The sequence below is a fragment of the Megascapheus bottae genome, chromosome 14 (genome assembly GCF_031878675.1).
Source record: "Megascapheus bottae isolate mThoBot1 chromosome 14, mThoBot2.hap1, whole genome shotgun sequence".
Classification (NCBI taxonomy): domain Eukaryota; kingdom Metazoa; phylum Chordata; class Mammalia; order Rodentia; family Geomyidae; genus Megascapheus; species Megascapheus bottae.
The window spans coordinates 4,674,499-4,694,663 of record NC_143522.1 but is presented as its reverse complement, the minus strand read 5'-3'; the positions used below and the strand labels follow the sequence as shown (position 1 = coordinate 4,694,663).

Below are 20,165 nucleotides of genomic sequence, written 5' to 3'. Positions count from 1 at the left end.
GTGGAAAAATACTTCTTGACTTCACCCTGGCTTTTGGGTTGTTTAGTTTTTACAGTCGCAGCTGAGAACCACTGTTTGTGTTGAGAGGCAGTGAGTCAGAGCCCTGAAGGATGGATTCTAATTTAATCAGACTTGTTCTTCATCCTCAGCAGAGGAAGATTAGAGCAGTGGACCAGATATTTGAGTTAGAGGGGCAGCTGTCCCATGAAGCATGGAATCTACCACTTGATCCACAGCTCCACTTGGGCTTCTTCTTCTTCTTTGGGTGGGGGGCGGGGGGAGGGAGTTAACTAGACATAACAATCTCATACATTTTTTTTTTTTTTTTTTTGCTCAGGCTGGTTTCACACCATAATCCTCCAATCTCAGCCTCCTGGCAGCTAGCTGCGTTGCTTCTTCCCCCCCCCCCCCCACTCTTTTTAGTACTTGGAATTAACCTCAGGACTCTCGCTTTCTAGAGAGCTGCTCTGCCACTTGAGCCAAGCCTCAACCCTTTCTGCTTTGTTTTCCAGATAGGGTCTCTCTCGATTTCTGCCTCTACCAGCCTCAGAGTTGGATCCGTCTACCTATGCCTCCTGAGCAGCTGGGGTTACAGGTATGAATCATATGCCTAGCCCAAATCCCCCTTTTAAGCATTAATAACCACAAGTTCTAGTTTATAACAGCTTGTGACTGGAATAAACTTCTGAAAATCGAGTTGGCTGTCACAACTAGAGGGTAGTCGGGGTTATTCGGAAGACATGACTTCCCTTGAGATCTCTGCCTTTGGCAGAGGTACAGTGTCACTCACTTTCCAGGGAAGGAGTGGTCTTCCAAACTATCCAAGAGGTCCCTACTCACCAAACATGCATCAAACATCGTCTCATCTCTGCCCTCCACTGGTCTCTGCTCCCCACCAGCCCTCCTCTTCTTTCCTAACTCTGCCTACATGGTCCAGGGCGCCTCTGCATGTGTCTTCCTCTTCTTCGTTTCCATGTTACCTCTGCCCCCAAATATTTTAAATATGAGGCAGGGCACCAGTGTCACCCACTGTCATTCATCCATCCCTCACTTACCTCTAATTGTTCTGGCCTTTCTGGATGGTCTACTGCTGCCATATTTTGGAAAGAAGCTGCTGTCTGTTGAAATAAACTCTTCAAAGCAATGATTTCCATTGTGAAGGACCGTCTTTCTTGGATTTCAGTCTGTACCAATTCCTTATTTCGTGGAACTTTCTGTAAAAGTCTAAACCAGCATCAAAATATAACTGTCTTGGGAGAATGGAAGAACGGTGCGACAGTAACCAACAATTACTGCACTTAACACCTGACTTATGGAACTGTAGTTCCCCTTATACCACTACTTAACAATAACAATAAAATATACTTGTCTTGTTCTCCTATGAAACTATCATTTGCACAATTAACAAAAGGTCTAAGGAGCTCACAAAAGGTATTTTCCCAGAGAGAAAAATGCTTTTTAATGATTTTATGTATGACATATGCAATCAGATAGCAGCTCCTATCATCCTCATCCAACATCTTTCCAAATTTTAAACCCTAAACCCCTTGTCTTATATTTTACATTGGAACCATCATCTCTGTTCTCTAGTTGTTTCATGTTCTCCTTGATCTCAAATGAAACAGGTGTGATTAGAGTCATGGGAACTTCTGGGGACAATTCTACCTTTTTCTTTGATGCAGACTCCATTTGATATGGACATAATGTATCAGACAGAGGTGGGGGGTGTATAAAAATCTCTCCTTGGGACCAGGAGCATGGCTGAGTGGTAGAGTGCTTGCCTAGCATACATGACGCCCTGGGTTTGATTCCTTAGTACCATTTACACAGAAAAGGCTGAAAGTGGTGCTGTGGCTCAAGTGGTAGAGCCCCCAAGGACAGTGCTCAGGTCTGCCAAAAAATAAAAATTTCTTCTGTTATTTGCTAAGTATCTGTGATGTTGTAATATAATAAGAAATGCATATGTATATGCATCATTTCTTACACACACACACACACACAGTCTCTGCCCTGGTGCTGAGCCAGAGCACTGCAGGCTCCTATAAGAAGGGGTACAAAGAGAATTGCTTTAATGTTGGTCTTCTGCCCTGATTCCTGACACTGAACCCTTTGGAGCTTTGTTGTTGTTTCCTAAGTGATAAGATCATTTGTTCTGACAAAGTAGCTCATGGTAGCCTCCTCAAGAACATAAAAATGGGGACTAGTTGCCAAGAGAGACAGCCAGGTGACTCGACTCGCATTCTACCACCTGAGCCATGTCTCTTGCCACTTATTGTATTTTCCCTTTATTGTATCATTCATTAATAAGCCAGTATATCTCTTTGAACCACTCTAGCAAATTAGCTCAATGGGGCATCCATTTGGCTTAAAGTATAGATAATTTGCGACTTGGGATGGTGTCTGACTGAGAGCAGCCTGTAGGACTGACTACAGAGTCCTCTAAATATGAAAAGCTGAGCTATTCCTGATGGATGGTGTCAGAAATAAACTACCCCAAATCCCATCTGGAGAACCACGTGACCTCTACTCCCTGAAATCAGTAAATTTAGTGGATATGAAAGAAAGAAACCTAGCTCTTTCTTCAGGATATTTCTAGTCATTGAACTATTACGTCCATGGACCCAATGTTTCTACTTCTTGCTATCTTTCTCAATCACTTCATCACAGACGGAAATAGAGATTGGACATAAGAATAAATCTCATAAATAGAACATATTTATATATAAGAGCTTTTGTTTGGTTGTTGCTTTTGTTTTTACCACTACCAGGGCTTTAACTCAGGGCTCATGCTCTCAATTGCCTTTTTTCTCTCAAGGCTGGAGTTTTACCACTTGAAAAGACTGCCTTTTCTGATTTTTGTTGGTTAATTGAAGACAACAGCCTCACAGTTCAGACTTTTCTGCCTGGGCTAGCTGTGAAGCAGAATCCTCAGACCTCAACCTCCTGAGTGGCTAGGATTTATAGGCATAAGCCACATATGTCTGGCAATTTAAATGTTCTTTAAATAAATCATATGTATCCATGAGATAATATATAGTCTTAAATTAACATTCAGTGACATAGGTAAAAAAAAAGACATGCAGATAAAGTGCTCCTATCACAAAAAACAATATTCTATAGTCTCAATTTAGTTAAAATTGCGGTAAAAATATGAGAACAGACATATCATTTGTTGAATGGCAAGATTCAAAGTGGATTTTTATATTAACATTACACTTTCTCCCCATTTTCTAAATTTTTTATAGTTACAAGCAGTCCTAAAATAAACAGGCAAATATTTGAAACAAAAGTAATGACACAGGAATTTCAAGATGAAAAATGTATGCTTGTTTTATTTATAATTATTACTTTTTTTTAGCTCTTTTTGTATCTATCACTCAAAGTTGACTCAATTCTGTAGTATCGTCATTATTCTGAACTTTTTTCCGTGTATGTTGGTCCTGAGGCTTGAACTCAGGGCTTGGGCACTGACCCCAGGCCCTTTTTTGCTGAATGCTAGCACTCAAGCCACACCTCTACTTCTGGTTAGAGATAAGAATTTCACATATTTTCCTGTCTGGGCTGGCTTCAAATTACAATCCTCAGATCTCAGCCTCCTGAATGTCTAGGATTACAGAGGAGAGCCATGGGTACCTAGCTCTAAACTTTTTCTTTTTTTCTTTTTTGCCAATCCTGGGGCTTGAACTCAGGGGCTGGGCACTGTCCCTGGACACATTTTTCTCAAGACTAGTGCTCTGCCATTTGAGCCACAGCACCATTTCTGGCTTTTCAGAGTATGTGGTACCAAGGAATGGAACCCAGAGCTTCGTGCATGCTGGGCAAGCACTCTACCACTAGGCTACACTCCCAGCCCCTAAACTTTTTCTTATACTTTCTAAATCTGACAGTTTTTAAATTTTGAGTGAAAACTGTCCAATTCCATCCCAATACTTCTTCCTAAACCTTACCTGTCACACCGTTCTTGCATAGACAAAATCTCTTGAAAGGCAGGGGTAGTTTCCACAGCCTCAGAGCCTTCAGGAACATTCTGGATATTCTTTATGCGCTGAAGAAGTAGGCTCAGTAATAACTGCTGCTTCTCCACGCTTTCTTCATATTGACATAGAGAATGCAGCAGCTCAGACAGTTCCTCGGTTGTGACTGCCTCTTTTCTTCTGGAAATTTCTGGGAGTTCTTCTGAAAGATTGTCTAAAAGAATTGCTTCTCTTTCGATCTAATTCAATAAATAAATGAAAGGTGGGCAGGAGAGAAAGAGAGAGAAGTAGGAGAATGAGAGGAATGGAAAAGGGAGAGAGAAAAAAAACGAATAAAATACATGTGTATCACTTAGAGGCATATATGTTGGCAACCATCATTTTTGTGTTTGCTCTTTGAAGATCTTGAGTGCCAGACCATAGTATGTTTTTCCATCATTAGAACCCCACAGCTCCTCCTAGTGGCTGCTCATGCAGACGTGTGATTAAAGTGAAGTATGCTGTCATGGTCTCAGGAAAAGTCTGTAGAATCACCACGATTCATTCTGGACTTACTTCCAGATTTCTGTTGGAGAAAGTAGCATTCATAGGACATACCCTTGAGGTAGATAGAATGAGTACCACCGAACTGCTTCAATTATTAGAAACTGGGCTGGGTGCTGTTGGATACAGAGTTTCTTTTTATTCTTTTCTTTTTGTTTTTGTTTGTTTGTTTTGCCAGTCCTGGGCTTGAGCTTAGGGCCTGAGCACTGTCCTCGGACTTTCTCAAGGATAGAGCTCTATGACTTGAACCTCAGCACCACTTCCGGCTTTTCTCTATGTGTGTGGTACTGAAGAATCGAATCCAGGTCTTTGTGCATGCTAGGCACTCTGCCACTAGGCCAAACTCCCAGCCCAGGATACAGACTTTCTTTTCCTTCACTTCCAAATCCCTGCCTGCTCTAAAACTAAGCCAGGTATGTCCTCACTAACCTGAAACCTACAGAGGCAAAAGTAGTTGTATCAATGTACCAACTGCATATCCATCAACCTCTGTTATGTGTAGAACCCAGAAATATCAAACAATATAACACATATGTAGACATGAGGAATTCTACCAGCCTTCCCAGTACTGTGGCTCACACCTATAATTTTAGCTACTCAAGAGGCTGAGATCTGAAGATCACAGTTCAAAGCCAGTCTGGCAACTAAGTCCATGAGACTCTTATCTCCGGTTAACCACCAGAAAACCAGAAGTGGTGTTGTGGCTCAAAAAGAGCTCAGGGGCAGCACCCAGGCACCAAATTCAAGCCCCATGACTGAAAAAAAAAGAACAATTCTATCAGTCTGGCCAGATGCCAGTGGCTCATGTCTGTAATCCTAGCTAATCAGGAGGCTGAGATCTGAGGATCAAGGTTAGAAGATGGGCTGGGCAGAGAAATTCAAACCTGAAAGACTCATTTCCAATTAACTAGCTGAAAACAGGAAGTGGAGGTATGGCTCAAGTAATAGAGTACCCTCCTTGAGAGAAACTGCTATGGGAGAGTCAAGGTCCTGGGTTCAAGTCCCAGTATTGGTACATGAATGTACACATGTTCATACATGCACACATATACATAAACACTCACGGAGTTGATCAACCTTAAACTCAGAGTAAAGGCAGAAAAAGTCTCTCAATCAGTCTCTCAGTCTGCTCATCCTCAAATCCTTTGAAGTTTCCCTCAACTGCAGTTTAGTCACCTGCTTCCTTATTTTCTACTATATATTCCATCAATCAGGTATCTGAATATGCAGACATAACCAAGTACCTCTCCAGGTGACTACACTTAGGATGCTGACTGGAATGATGAATAAGACCAAGATTAGGTTGTTTAATGTTTTACTCTACCACTAAGAAAGATTCACAGCCTATTCAGGAGGTTGAGATCTGAGGATAGCAGTTCAAAGCCAGCCTAGGCATGAGTTCATGAGATTCTTATCTCAATTTATCACCAGAAAACCAGAAGTGGTGCTGTGGCTCAAGTGGTAGGGTGCTAGCTTTGAGCTGAAGAGCTCAGGGACAGCACCCAGGCCCAGAGTTCAGGCCCAATGACTGACAAAGGAAAAGGGAAAGGGAAGGGGAAGGGGAGGGAGAAACGGAGAGGGAAGGGGAAGGGGAAGGGGAAGGGGAAGGGGAAGGGGAGGGAGGGAGGGAGGAAGGAAAGAAAGAAAAGATAAAGAGCACTAGAAGGAGGATTTTGGAGGTAGTGTATGTTATAGTTGGGGTGATTGCTCAGATCCACGAATAAAATCTATTATCAACAATGCTGCTAATGTTGAGGGGTACCTGGAGAAGTCAGGGCACTGCAGAAGAGGTAGGCCGTGGGGACTGTCTCTTGGCCCTATGACCCAGTCAGGTTCTCAACTGATATCATACACCACAGCATAGGCATGAACTGGCCCATCTCTAAGTGACCCAGGTATGGAGTTTGTGCTTCTTACAACCTCAAACCTTCATTGGAGTCTTAGCTCTGAGGCAAACAGCCTCACTTGTACCATAAGATAAGGTTCTACAAGAACACTTTGCACACTCTGGCTTGAGACCACCATACCAATAAAGGAAAGTATAATTAATACATTTCCTTAAAGTTTGGGGAGTCAAAGTCCACCAGCATCCCTGACAGGGTACTCATTTTTAGGAATATCAAGTTTTAAGCATCTCCATCCCAAAGCATGTATGTTCCTGCTCCAGTAAGTATGGATTCATTACGCTTCCTTCTAAAGTAAACTCAGCAGAAATTGTGAAATGAATAGGAGACAAATTTTCTTGATGTTGTGATGTGTAGCTCAAATATACCTAAAAAGATAAGAAAGTAAGATAATTCCACATGATTTGGTATTTTCTTTCTGATTATATGTGATGCCCAAGTCAAAAGTATGAATCAGTTGGTAGATATTGCTGAGGCAGTTTTCAGGAAAGAACATTTTTCTCTTATACTAACAATTATAGCTAATTCTCACAGCTAACAAATGTAGTTAATTTCAAAATTAGTTGATTATTATGCCCATTACTTAGTTGTAACCTTGAGGGTGATGCATGTAGAGAGAGTTGTTTTTAAGAAGGGTTATCATCACACTAAAAAATATTCAGCTCAAATCTGGTAGACACCTATCTGACACCCCCTCCCCAAAGCACTCTTATGAAAGAAACAGAATTATGTTTTAACACATAAATGATTTAGCTTTAGCTTAGAAAATATTATGTAATTTTTGACACAAAGTAATAATGCATTTGTTAGGCAAATATTACCCTACATTTACACCTCCATAAACTAAGACCAAATGGCTGGTAAAAGGCCGTTCAGGATAGAAATGAGCAATTATTGAACAATTATCTAGGCCTGGTATTTTTTTCATGTGTTATTCCCAGCTTGCAACTTTGAGGAAGATGTTGCTATTCCTACATTTGCTGCTGCAGAAGCAGGAAATGTGTGAGCTTGGACTAGGATAACAGTCTAGAAGCTGAGACACAGGCCCCAGGTCACACAGCTAGGGGCTGTGAACACAGGCGAGTCTAAAAAAAGTCTCCCTGCTCTCCCACAGGAGCGCACATTAGGGTTAGAGCTTTATCACACAACATCTTCAAGTTTGTTTGTCTACTCTGAGATGATGGGAGTTAATACCATATGTGTATACCTATGAATATTAAACTTATCCGATCGTCTTGGAAAGAGATACTGATCCAGCTATCTTTGTTTACCTATGAAAATAGTTATAATGTCTTTTTTTTTTTCAATGTCAGTTCTGGGGCCTGAACTCAGGACCTGGGCATTGTCCTTAAATGTTTTTGTTCAAGGCTAGTGCTCTACCTCTTAGGCCATAGTTGTACATCCAGTTTTTCAGTAGCAGTAAGATTCTTAAAACTTTCCTTCCCAAGCTGATCTGGAAGTGTGATGTTCAGATGTATGCTTCCAGAGTAGCTAAGATTGCAGGCATTAGTTACCATCCAACAAGATATGGATGATACATATTTTGCTTCAAAAAGATAGTAACAGGTCTGGGAGCATAGCTTAGTGGTAGAGTGCTCACCTAGCATGCACAAAGCCCTGGGTTTGATTCCTAGGTACCACATATTAAGAAAAAGCCAGACGTGGTGCTGTGGCTCAAGTGGTAGAGGGCTAACCTTGAACTAAAAGTGTCCAAGGACAATGCCCAGGTCCTAAGTTCAAGCCCAGGACTTGACAAAAAATAAAAATAAAAGAATTTAAAAATGAAAAATAAAAGATAGTAACATTTATTTTCCATTTCATGGTTATTAAGAGAAAGAGAAGGAATTCTCTAGTACTTCAATTATCATTCTGTTCAATCATAAAGAGCTTTAGTACTTCTCATACAATAATTTGTTTAATTCCAAACCTATAAATCCATTTCACACATGCACAAAACTGAGGCTCATGGTGAGATAAGGTAGCTAGCTACACGAGTTTAGTACAGAGCACAGCTGTACCTGATAACCCCTGCGTAAGAGCTGGCCTCTGTAAGCATTTATGTGCTATGTGAGCCAACTGTTCACAGATGGTACTAGTTGTTGATTTGTTTTATATAGAAACAACTATAAACCAAATGCAACAAGCCTTGTCTGGGACCTGGCTGGGTTGGAGCTTGGGCAATGAAGCACTCACTTCTTCACTGATGAATTTCCACTCCTGCTTTAGTTCTTCACTCCACCTCTCCCACGCCCTGGCAGCTTCCAGCAGGCTCAGCCATTCATCCCACAGTGTCGAGGATCCTCTGAGCACGCGCATAGCACTGCTTTCCGTGCACCTGCTCCTCAAATGTCTGACCACCTGTCGTAGTTTCACCAACTTTTCTTTGGTTCCGATGAGACTCGACACCAACGCCTTAGGAAAGAAAAGACGGACAGAAAGGAGGAAAGAAAAGAGGGAAAAGAATATCATGTTTCTGATCTGGCCTATAATCCTAGCTACTCAGGAGGCTGAGATCTGAGGACTAAGCCAGCCCAAACAGAAAATTCTGAGATTCTTATCTTTAATGAACCACCAAAAAGTCAAAAAGTGGAGAAGTGGCTCAAGTGATAGAATCTCAGCCTTGAGCAAGAGACAGCATTCAAGCCCTGAGTTCAAACCCTAAATAAGGTGGGGGAGGGGAAGAAAAGAATAACAGTGTCTCTGCTTACAAACTTACAAATTATCTTAAATTTGAAACAATAAATTATTGTAATCTTCTACACATTTTCATGATCTACTTCTTGTCCATTTGTAAGTCAATTTGAGCCAGATGAGAATTATCTATACATTAAATTCTTGATGCATTTGTGACTAAAGGGACATATACTGACCCATAAACCAAATTTTCTGACCAAGACTATATTATCAAATGTAAATATTCTACAAGTACATTTTACTAGGGGCATTTGGGACATTTGCACAATATTGACGGTATATGCTGACTACCAATATAATATTTAGAATCGTTTTGCTTGTTTGGCTCCTATTTCATTTTAATTTCTTGTGCAAATGATTTTGAATGTCTCATCTAAACTCTAATAACATGCCAGGCATGATGATGCAGGCCTGTAATCCAAGCACTTGGGGAACTAAGACATGAGGCTCAAAAGTTTAAGGCTAGCCTGGGCTACACAGAGAAACCCTGTCTCAAAGAATAAATCTGTAAGCAAAAATAAATGATTTAATATTTATTATTAATTTTAGTTATACTGGCTTATTGCAATACTATAGTCCCATAGATTCAAATAGATGAAGGAAGCAAAAACTAAAGGAAAGAAAGAAAGAGGGAGGGAGGGAGGGAGGGAGGGAGGAAAGGAAGGAGGGAGGGAGGGAAGAAAGAAACCCAGCAAGCAGTGCCTAGGGCCGGGAGTGTGGCCTAGTGGTAGCACGTTCACCTAGCAGGTACAAAGCCCTGGGTTCGATTCCCTGGAGCCACATACACAGAAAAAGCCAGAAGTGGCACTGTGGTTCAAGTGGCAGAGCAAAAAGTGTCCAAGGACAGAACCCAGGCTCTGAGTTCAAGCCCCAGGATAGGAAAAACAATAGATTCCTATAAGTTGTAACAGAGCCACCTCCTCACGCCACCTGTGCAGAATGGCATTCACAGTTACTGTTACCTTGCTCTGCTCCCAGCGAGCTAAGGCTTCTTTGTAAGAGCCAGGCGGCAGGGACATGGGCTGGCTCAGAATGCTCTCTGCCTTCTTGAGGTTAGTGCGAAGTTCCTCTTTCATTTTTTGGTAGCATCTATAATTCTCCACACACCTGATGAGGCAGTTAGAAGAACAGGACACTGAGTTTTATTTGACACAAATAAATGCTAAACTTTCCAGAATCAATTCTTCTACACTTACCTCTTTCAAAAGGATATGATTTACTTATTATTATTATTTTTTTTACCCCCTCTGAAATGAATTTCTACATTGTTATCAACTTTTATCTCTAAGGGGAACTATGGATAGATTTTAAATGTGAATTTTAAATGTGAATTTGAACAGGCAGACAGAAAAGACCTCAAAATACCTAAATTAGACATTTTTTAAAAAATCACTTCCCTTTACTAAAGCAAACTGTACTTTTAAGCATTACTAGTGTGCTATATATGGACTTGCAAAGTACTGGTCCTTGAAATATATAATAAATTCCTAAGAAATAATAAGCAAAAGATAGAACACCCAGAAAAACTGGATAAAGGCTTGAAGAGGTATTTCACAGAAAAGGCAATATGAATGACCAGTAAACATCTTAGAAAGTATCACACTCAGCAGTGATGATGGAATACAGATTGGAATCACTTCTCCCTCCTTCATATCAAGGGTACACAAAGATGTGAGACAACTAGAACACTTGTACGGAGCTAGTTAAAAGTGGGAATTGGTAAAACCGTTTGGCACTAAAAATGTAAGGTTTGCAAACCTTTCGACCTGGGAGGTCACACTCTTCCATATACCCAAGGGAAGCTCTTCCATGTAAAAATGCTCCCAGGAACCGTTTATAAATAGAAAACAATCCAAATGTCAATCAATAATAGGTGCATGAATTCTACTATAGAAAAAATAAAACTTCCGAGTCAGAATGATGAATTTGAAAAATGGGGGCTAACTAAAAACAGTGAAAACTACTAGGGGTGGTAGTGTATGCTTAGATTCCTGGCACTCAGGAGGCTGAGGTATGAGGATCATGAATTGAAGGCCAGCCTGAGCCATGTAAGAAGATCATAGGTATTTTGGCTGGTCCTGGGCTTTGAACTCTGGGCTTGGGCACTGTTCTTGAGCCTCTTAGTGCTCAAGACTAGCAATTACCACTTTGAGCTACAGTGCCACTTCTGCTTTTTTCTGATTAGCTTATTGGAGGTAAGTTTCACAGATTTTCCTGCCTGGGCTGGCTTTGGGCCAGGATTCTCAGATCTCAGCCTCTTGAGCAGCTAGGATTTCAGATGTGAGCCACCAGTGCCTATCTGAAGATCATGTTTCAAAAAGAAAAATATCAAGCAAGTAAGACAGACAAACACAAACAATGAAGGAAGTGACACTAGGGCTCACGGGGTAGGTCGATAGCCTTGAGCTGAAGAGCTCAGGGACAATGCCCAGGCCCAGAGTTCAAGTCCCATTACTGACAACAACAACAACAAAAAATACAATGAAGCTGGGTTCCAATGCCTAAAAGTGGAGCTGTGGTTCAAGAGGTAGAGTACTAAGACTTAAGTAAAACCCTCAGAGGCAGGGCCGAAATCCTGAGTTCAAGCCTCAGGACTGGTACACAGAAAAAGCAAAAGATATTATAAATATAAGATTTAGGATAGTGGTTATTTATGAGTTAAGAGAGAAGAAGGATACAGAGAATTAAAGTAAATTAAGTAGGGCACTAGTAGCTTATGCCTGTAATCCTAGCTACTGGGAGAGCCTAAGACCTGAGAATTTAGTTTTGAAGCCAGTTTGGGCAGGAAAGTCCGTGAGACTCTTATTTCTGATTAACCAGCAAAAATCTGGAAGTGAAGCACTCAAGTGATAGAGCACCAGGATTGAGTAAAAAGGCTAAGAGACAGTACTTAGGTCCTGAGTTCAAGCCTGTCTCCGCACACATGAGCACACACATACGCATTCAATTAAACATGTTTATCTTGGAAACTTTGAGTTTTATTATTATCCCTTATACGCATATTTCTATAAATGTTAAATTATAAGTACCCAACATTACATAAATTTTAACACAATGCAATATTTACCACGCCTTTTCAGTGTTTTTTTAAAAAACTTTTCCATACTGTCCAATGTATCTGCTAACAATAGCTTCTGATCTTAAGGCAGAAGAAGTATTAAAATTTCTTTAGAAACAAGACCTACCTTTCTACTTCAGCTTCCTGCACTTTCCCCACCACCTTCAAAGCCGAGCTCTTTGAAACCAGTTTTTGTACAGTTTCCTGGAGTTGTAGTTTGGCCTCCGGGCTGGAGACAGTCCCCAGTTTCTCAGCAAGGTTTTGGACGTCTGTGATGGCGGATTCCAGTTCCTCTTGTTTCCTGTGAAGCAGCTCTAGCGAGGCCTCCAGGTTAGAGAGATCTACTCTCGGGGCTGTGATGATGGCATGAAGGGAAGCCAGGGCACCTAACGCACCAGTGACTGCTTCATTGTAGCTCTCTGTGTTCTTGTGTGCATAATCTAAGATGTGCTGGTGAAAAGGAGATTATATGCTATGACAAAATTTCAGGATTTTTGTCATTCTTGAATTTTGCTGATGCATTCATGGTGTGGTTGAGTCTTAGAAAAATTAGCTTTGGTACTTATAATCTAACAATATTATGCTACTATTTTAAAATGGGAAACATTTTGGTTTTCTTTTGTTGTTGTTTGTTTTTGTGCCTGTCCTCTATCACTAAGCCACACTCCCAGGCCCGATTTCCATATTTTCTAAGATATCAAATTGAAAATGACATCCCATGAATCATAGATTATTAGTGTCTTTTTCTTCTATAATTCTTAAAGTAGATTATGAGGGCTGGGAGTGTGGCCTAGTGGTAGAATGCTTGCCTAGCATGCACAAAGCCCTGGGTTTGATTCCTCGGTACCACATACACAGAAAAAGCCAGAAGTGGTGTTGTGGCTCAAGTGGTAGAACACTAGCCTTCGGAAAGCTCAAATCCAGTGCTCAGGCCCTGAGTTCAAGCCCCAGGACTGGTCCAAAAAACAAAAAAGTAGGATGAATTAATAATTAATGGTGATCAAGATGGACTGAATGTATTTCTAAACTAATGTATTCATGTATTTAATGGTAATTCTTCTGTAAGAAAATAAAAGCTTGAGAACATGTTTAATAATTATATACATATTAAGTTGTGTATTAAAGATCATACAACATATATATGTATATTATGTATATTAAATAAGATCTTTTTTTTTCCCTCTTGACTGCAGGATTTAAGATATGATGGAAAGATTGGTAACTGGACCATTACCAGAAAGAAAGTGGGTAGTTGTATGGGAATTAATGCACCATCTATCTGGCAAATATCATGTAACCCTTCTATTAATTACAATAAAAATATATGAAAAAAAAGAAAGTGGGGAGTATGTGGCAGTTGTTCTCCAAAACTGATGCTGTGATCATTATTATATTATTATGTTAATAATATTAACATAATATATTACATATTATAACTCCATTGTGCCAGGCAAGATAGCTCCTACCTGTCTTCCTAGCTACTCAGGACACCAAGAGCTGAGAATTGTGCTTCCAATCCAGCTAGGGCAAAAAAAAGTCGAAGAGACTTTAATCTCCCATTATTATCAACAGGTCAGAAGGGGGAGTATGGATCAAGTGATAGAACAGTAGCCTTGAGCAAAACAGCTAGGTGATAGTACTGTAGCCCTAAGTTCAAGCCCCAGGACCCACACCAAAAACACCAAAAACCTTACTGTTAGTACATAAACAAATGGGCAGAACTATCTTCCAATCAAACTTTGTTTATAAGGTACTTACTGTGGAGAAAAATAAGGTAATTACTGTGGAAGGCATTTGGTCCAGAGTTTGATGATCTCTGTTCTGGAATCAGATCTCAGCTTCAATCCTAGCTCATATTCCTCATTTTAATTTAACTTAAATTTCTGGAAATCACATCTAGGGCCTTTCACATGTTAGGCAAGCATTCTAGGATTGACCTCCAACCCTAAGGCTTCAGTAGCTAATCAAGCAGAGCTAACTGTAACAGTTCAGAGCCGCACTACGAAGATGAACTATCCAAATTATAATTATATATTGGCATTGAGTCCAGTTCATTACAAGTTCTAAATAAACATTAGCTACTAGTTGGCAGTCTGCCCTCTATACCATGCTTCTTCTAGCCCATCTTACTATCTCCAAAGATAAAACGAACAGCCATGTTCTGAGTTCAACAAGATCTTGATGGAGAGAGAAGATATTAGATGTGTCCTCCTGTAAAATGTAAGGCATTGGATTTTTTTTTTTGCCAGTCCTGGGCTTGAGCTCAGGGCCTGAGCACTGTCCTTGGATTTTCTCAAGGCTAGAGCTCTACCACTTGAGCCTCAGCACCACTTCCGGCTTTTTTCTATGTATGTGGTACCAAGGAATCGAACCCGGGTCATCATGCATGCTAGGCAAGCACTTTAACCACTAGGCCAAACTCCCAGCCCTGTCCTTGGACTTTCTCAAGGCTAGAGCTCTACCACTTGAGCCTCAGCACCACTTCTGGCTTTTTTCTATGTATGTGGTACCAAGGAATCGAAGCCAGGTCTTCATGCATGCTAGACAAACACTTTAACCACTAGGCCAAGCTCCCGGCCCGGCACTGGATTTTGATGTATGATTATGAAGTGGTACACTGGATTTTGTTTCCTTTCCTTTTGTTTTTGCTGGTCTAGGGGCTTAAACTCAGGGTCTAGGCACTGTTCAGGAAGCAGTTGGCTCCATAGGGCAAGACAGGGAGGAATTGTACATCAGACAGTTACAAACCCAAGTGTCTGAAAAAGAAAAGGAACTTGAGGAAAAAATGAAGCAACTGGACACATTTGTGACAGAGCACGGCAGATACCAGGCATTGCTCAGTCAAATAAGGGCTGTGGATTTGCAAATCAAGGAAAAGGTTGCAGTAGTCTTGAGAACTGAGCTTCCTTTTGCTCAAAGCTAGCTCTTTAACCATGTCAGAAATAGCTCCACTTTCTGGTTTTTTATTTTTTTGAAGATAAGAATCTTTCCTTCCTGGGCTGACTTTGAACCATGAGCCTCAGATCTCAGCCTCCTGAGTAGCCACAATTACAGGTATGAGCCACAGTGTCCAGTGGCTTGCTGGACTCCAGGAAACATACCTCTCTGTAGAGAATTCTCCCATAGAACCTCCCATAACTTAGTTATTAATATGGATTTTAACTAGAGTGAAACAAAAAAATCAACTAAAAATAGTTTCATGAAATGCCTAACAAAACTTACAGTGCGTAAGTCAATGCTCTCACAAAGCTGCGTTTGAAGGTCTTGAATGGCATGTAATTCTGTCTCCACATCAAGAGTTTCACAGGAGTTTTCTTCTACTCTTCCATTCCCAATAATAGTCACAGGTTTAATATGAAACATTTCTGCCTTAACTTGAGCTAGAAATGTTTCACAACGCTCCTTCTCATTTTGAATATGTTTAATTCCCAAATGCAGAAGTAAAGGCTGCTGTACCTGAGATTTTATCTGACTTAAAACTTGTAAGGAATGTTCTAGGTCATCCTGAACATTCTTTCCATCTATCTCTTTAGCTTGGAATTCTCGGAGTGTGTTTTGGAGCTCTTGGTGTAATTCATCATTTTCTTCTGCCTTCATCCTTAGGTATAGTATTTCTTTCTCTATGAAAGAGTTATCAAAGACTTCATTTTCGCGTAATGTCTTTATTATCTCATTATATAACTCCTTAGCTCTCTCAATTCTCTGTTTCAGAATTTGCACATCGAGCAGATTGCTTTCTGATGAAGTGCTACTTTTCAAGACTACTTCAGCCTTTTCCTTAATTTGCAAATCCGCAGCCCTTATTTGACTGAGCAATGCCTGGTATCTGCTGTGCTCTGTCATAAATGTGTCCAGTTGCTTCATTTTTTCCTCAAGTTCCTTTTCTTTTTCAGACACTTGGGTTTGTAACTGTCTGATGTGCAAGTCCTCCCCATCTAGCCCTATGGAGTCAAATGCTTCCTTAAGTGCCAACACTTGTGAGATGCTTCCGCGAATACCAGCGAGTGTGTGCTTTAGACTCATGAACTCCTCTTTCACATCTTCATTTGTTTCTTGGTTAAGTGTGAGCTCACTGGGCTGCACGCTGTCAACGGCCTCCTGAAGTGCACATATTTCTGCATGGAATTCTTGATAAGCACTGATCTTGTGTTCTACTTCATTACATTTATTCTGAATGAGTCTTTGTGCCCTGTCAGTTCTAGCCTCAAGACTTTTCAACTGATCATCCAGAAATAATCTCTCAAACACATTCAGAGCCTTATAGACAGTGTCTCTGAGTTCAAGAAGATGGGCAGAGCTCACCCTCTCGATCTCTTGTAATTGTTTCTGAGATGCCTTCAGTGTGGCTAGCTGACTGCCCAGTTCACCCTCTGAGGAGGCAGTGTCCATCTTGGAAATTATCAGTGCTTCGTTTTCTTGAAGGCTACGCTGAGCCTTTCCTAGAACTTCACACAATTTGCTCCTTTCTTCCAACTCAAATTCCAGCTGCTGTGATCGCTGAGTTGATTTTAAAATCAGCACCTGGTACTGATGCTGCATGTCCTCCAGGAGATTACTGAAGTGATTGCTCTCAGTGGCTGGCAAGCCCAGAATGGTGTCCTTCACCTCCTCCACCAAAGAGTCCAGGGCCTGCCGCTTACTCAGAATGCTGTCATGAGTCACCTTGCATCTTCGGATCTGGGAAAGGATGTCATCTGGAAGAAGGGAAATGGGGGAGGCAAGTTCACCCAACAGCGTCTTCATCCACAAGAGGATTTCCTTTATCTTGCTCCTGAGGTCACACTCCATAATCTGCTTGTCCACCTCGAGGTGTAATGGCTCCAGAACTTCCAGTTGCTTCTTCAAATTATTGACTGCATCTTCCAAGATCTTCTTTTCTTTCTCTCCCCAGAGTCTCTTCACCTGAAGCTCCACTTGCCCCTTTAACATAGAGAACTCTTGTCTGTTTGCCTGAAGGTCAACAGCCATGGCCATGATCCCTGCGCTCCCTGCTTGTTCATCTGGGGCCTTCAGCTTTAACAGCAAACTCTGCTGCTGTTGCTGTAGAGAAGTGCCAAACTCACAGACCTTGCTCCTGAGGGAGGTAAACGCTTCGTGTTCCAGGGCTTGCCGGGAGCGTTTCCTTCCTATCTGCTCTTCTGCTTGCTGCCACCCAAGTTCAAGTTGCTTCATCTGGCTCTCCAACAGCTTCTTGTCCATGTTGCACAGGTGCTTTGCTAAACTCTCCCATCTAAGTTGAAGCTCACTTACACTTCCTTTTTCTTTTTCTATTAATTCCAGAAAATTCTGCAGTTTGTCCACATAGGTTGCATTGTCCAATGGTCCCCTAGAGAAAGAATCAAAATAGTGCTCATTAGTGGGGTGCCGCCAGTAGCTCATGCCTGTAATCCTAGCTACTTCCGGAGGATGAGATTTGAGGATCACGGTTTGATATCAAGTTGTAAAGTGCCAGCTATGAGCAACCAAGCCAAGTGAGACCCTGAGCCCCGGTAATAGCACCAAAATATACAAAAAGAGAGCCTTCCCATTTTATTTTATTTTATTAATTTATTTTATTTTTTTTTTTTGCCAGTCCTGGGCTTGAGCTCAGGGCCTGAGCACTGTCCTTGGACTTTCTCAAGGTTAGAGATCTTCCACTTGAGCCTCAGCACCACTTCGAGCTTTTTTCTATGTATGTGGTACCGAGGAATTGAACCCGGGTCTTCGTGCATGCTAGGCAAGCACTCTACCACTAGGCCAAACTCCCGTCCAATTTTTTTTAATGTTTAAAGAGAAAAAAAACCCTCTTGTTTCCATTTCCTGGACTTCATTTCAATAAATATTATATGATCCGAGGCACAGACATACTGTGTCTTTGTGTTCTTCCCTTAAGAGTATCCTCTTTTGGTCTCACTGTATGTAAACATCTAGAATCTTGTATAATTTTGGTGTCCTAGTGTGTTTTCTACCTTCTGCAATAGAAACAGGCATTGTTTTCCTTTCTGACCTTAGTATAGAAATGGAAATGATCTTCTATTTCCCAGCTAATGACATAACATTATTCTTCCTAATGCCTGTGTAAAATTCCATTGTGTACAAGTACTACATTTTTTTAGATCCATGCCTTCTACTGTAGGGTATCTAGGCTGTTCCTATAACTTGGCTATTGTGAATAGTGCAGCAAAGAACATGGATTTGCTAGTGTTTTTATGGTATCCTGGCTTGTGCTGTTCTAGGTAGATGCCTAGGAATGGTATGACTGGACCATAGGGAAGGTCTATGTTTAGATTCTTCAGGAGCCTCCAGAATGCTGTCCAGAATGGTTCTCCTAGTTTACAGTCCCACCAAGAATGCAATAAGGTTCCTTTTCCCCTATATCCCCTCTAACATTTGCTTTTGTCTGAATTTACAATGTTGGCCTATCTAATAAGGGTGAGGTAGAATCTCAAAAAGCTAAATTTTTAAAAAGAAAGACATTTTTGTTGTTTATAAGCTACCCAATATATAGTATTCTGCTAAATCAGTCCAGACAGACTAAAGTAGCTTCAACAAGGAATTAAGACCATAGTAATAAAGTAATAGGTCATAGTGTCCTTTCAGAGTACAACTTCTGAACACCAAGGACCTGTGCCAGGCAGCAGGACTGGCTCCAAGTCCTAAATTTCCTACACTTACACTTTCAGACTTTCCTTTTCTGCCAACAAGCCTTTCAGTGAGGATTCAGCTGTGGCAAGGCATTCCTGAAAGTTGCTAAGAAGACCATACTGGCTTTCTTTGTTTTTCTTCAGAGTAGTAAGTGCCTGAAGCAGATTGTCCAAGCCATGTGCTGAAGGACTTGAATTGTGGAGAACCATAGCACTTCTTTCAGCTGTGTGGAGATATCCTGATTGCTCTGGAGAGTCAATAGCTGCTTTTTTTGCTTCCAACTGGGTATATAGTTCCTGGAAACAAATCATACCAATCAGCAAATACACATGCACTTGCTCATTCATTTTCTTTTCTTTCTTCCCTCCTTCAAATAATATAACCTATCCTCAGCCTGTGGGGATTTTTTTGTTGTTGCTTGTTTTTGCCAGTCCTAGGCTTGAGCCTGAGCACTGTTCTTGGGCTTTCTCAAGGCTAATGCTCTACCACTTGAGCCACAACACCACTTCTGTTTTTTTCTATGTATGTGGAATTGAGCCTGGGTCTTCGTGCATGCTAGGCAAGCACTCTATCACTAGGCCAAACTCCCAGCATGTAAGCCTAAGTTTTAAAGTCTTCATTTGCACACAGGGAAAGCATCTCAAAGATGCTTTTTGCTAGGATTCTGTTAAATCCATACTCAAATTTTGCTACATGGTGGTGGTTCATGCCTGTAATCCTAGCTACCGAGAAGGCTGAGATTCAGAAGATCACAGTTTAAAGCTAACATACATATATATCTAGATCAAAATTCATCACAAGTTGAATATCAATTGGATGATGCTATTTTGTTAAAAAGATCTATTGTTTCTCGAAAAAGATCATTTTACACTTATTTCCATCTGCTACCTTTCCAATTTTAGATAGACACTTATTGTCATGGAAATGCATCCAAAATAGTGGGGGATGTTTATAATTTCATTTTATAAAATCTAGCTGTGTTATCTTACATGGCTATCAGGCCATAAATACTTCATTTAATCAAATTTTTAAAAATAAACTATAAAACATAAAATAATAACTAAAATAATAACTGACCAGTTGTAAACACAAAGGAGGAGGACCTCATCACGCTGACTAGTACTAAAAATGCAAAGAACTTTCTGGAATTAGAAGAATACATATAACCATGAAAATGAAGAATAAGTCAGAAACTTCACATTGCGTCATTGGATAATCTTTGGGAGAAGTTTGCAAAAGAGGGAGAGGATGACTGGTCAGTAAGCTCTTCTACTTTTTAAATGGAAAGATTGATACAACTTACTGATTAGTACATAATTATATAGTTACCAAACCAATCATCTGGCAAAGGTTAATTAAGACTTTTTC

The 20,165-nt window shown here is 40.7% G+C and overlaps 1 protein-coding gene across 1 annotated transcript in view; it reads right to left on the bottom strand.

Moving 5' to 3' along the window:
* The window catches only part of Syne2 (spectrin repeat containing nuclear envelope protein 2), a 276,157-nt gene that overhangs the window by 119,255 nt on the left and 136,737 nt on the right, over positions 1 to 20,165 (bottom strand). The window contains exons 47-53 of the mRNA XM_090344255.1: positions 18,828 to 19,093; positions 15,396 to 17,499; positions 12,301 to 12,623; positions 10,078 to 10,222; positions 8,615 to 8,833; positions 3,948 to 4,213; positions 1,056 to 1,224 (exon numbers count right to left, since the gene is read on the bottom strand). Coding sequence (XP_090200381.1) covers positions 1,056 to 1,224; positions 3,948 to 4,213; positions 8,615 to 8,833; positions 10,078 to 10,222; positions 12,301 to 12,623; positions 15,396 to 17,499; positions 18,828 to 19,093 — 3,492 coding nt within the window. The remainder of the gene's footprint in view (positions 1 to 1,055; positions 1,225 to 3,947; positions 4,214 to 8,614; positions 8,834 to 10,077; positions 10,223 to 12,300; positions 12,624 to 15,395; positions 17,500 to 18,827; positions 19,094 to 20,165) is intronic.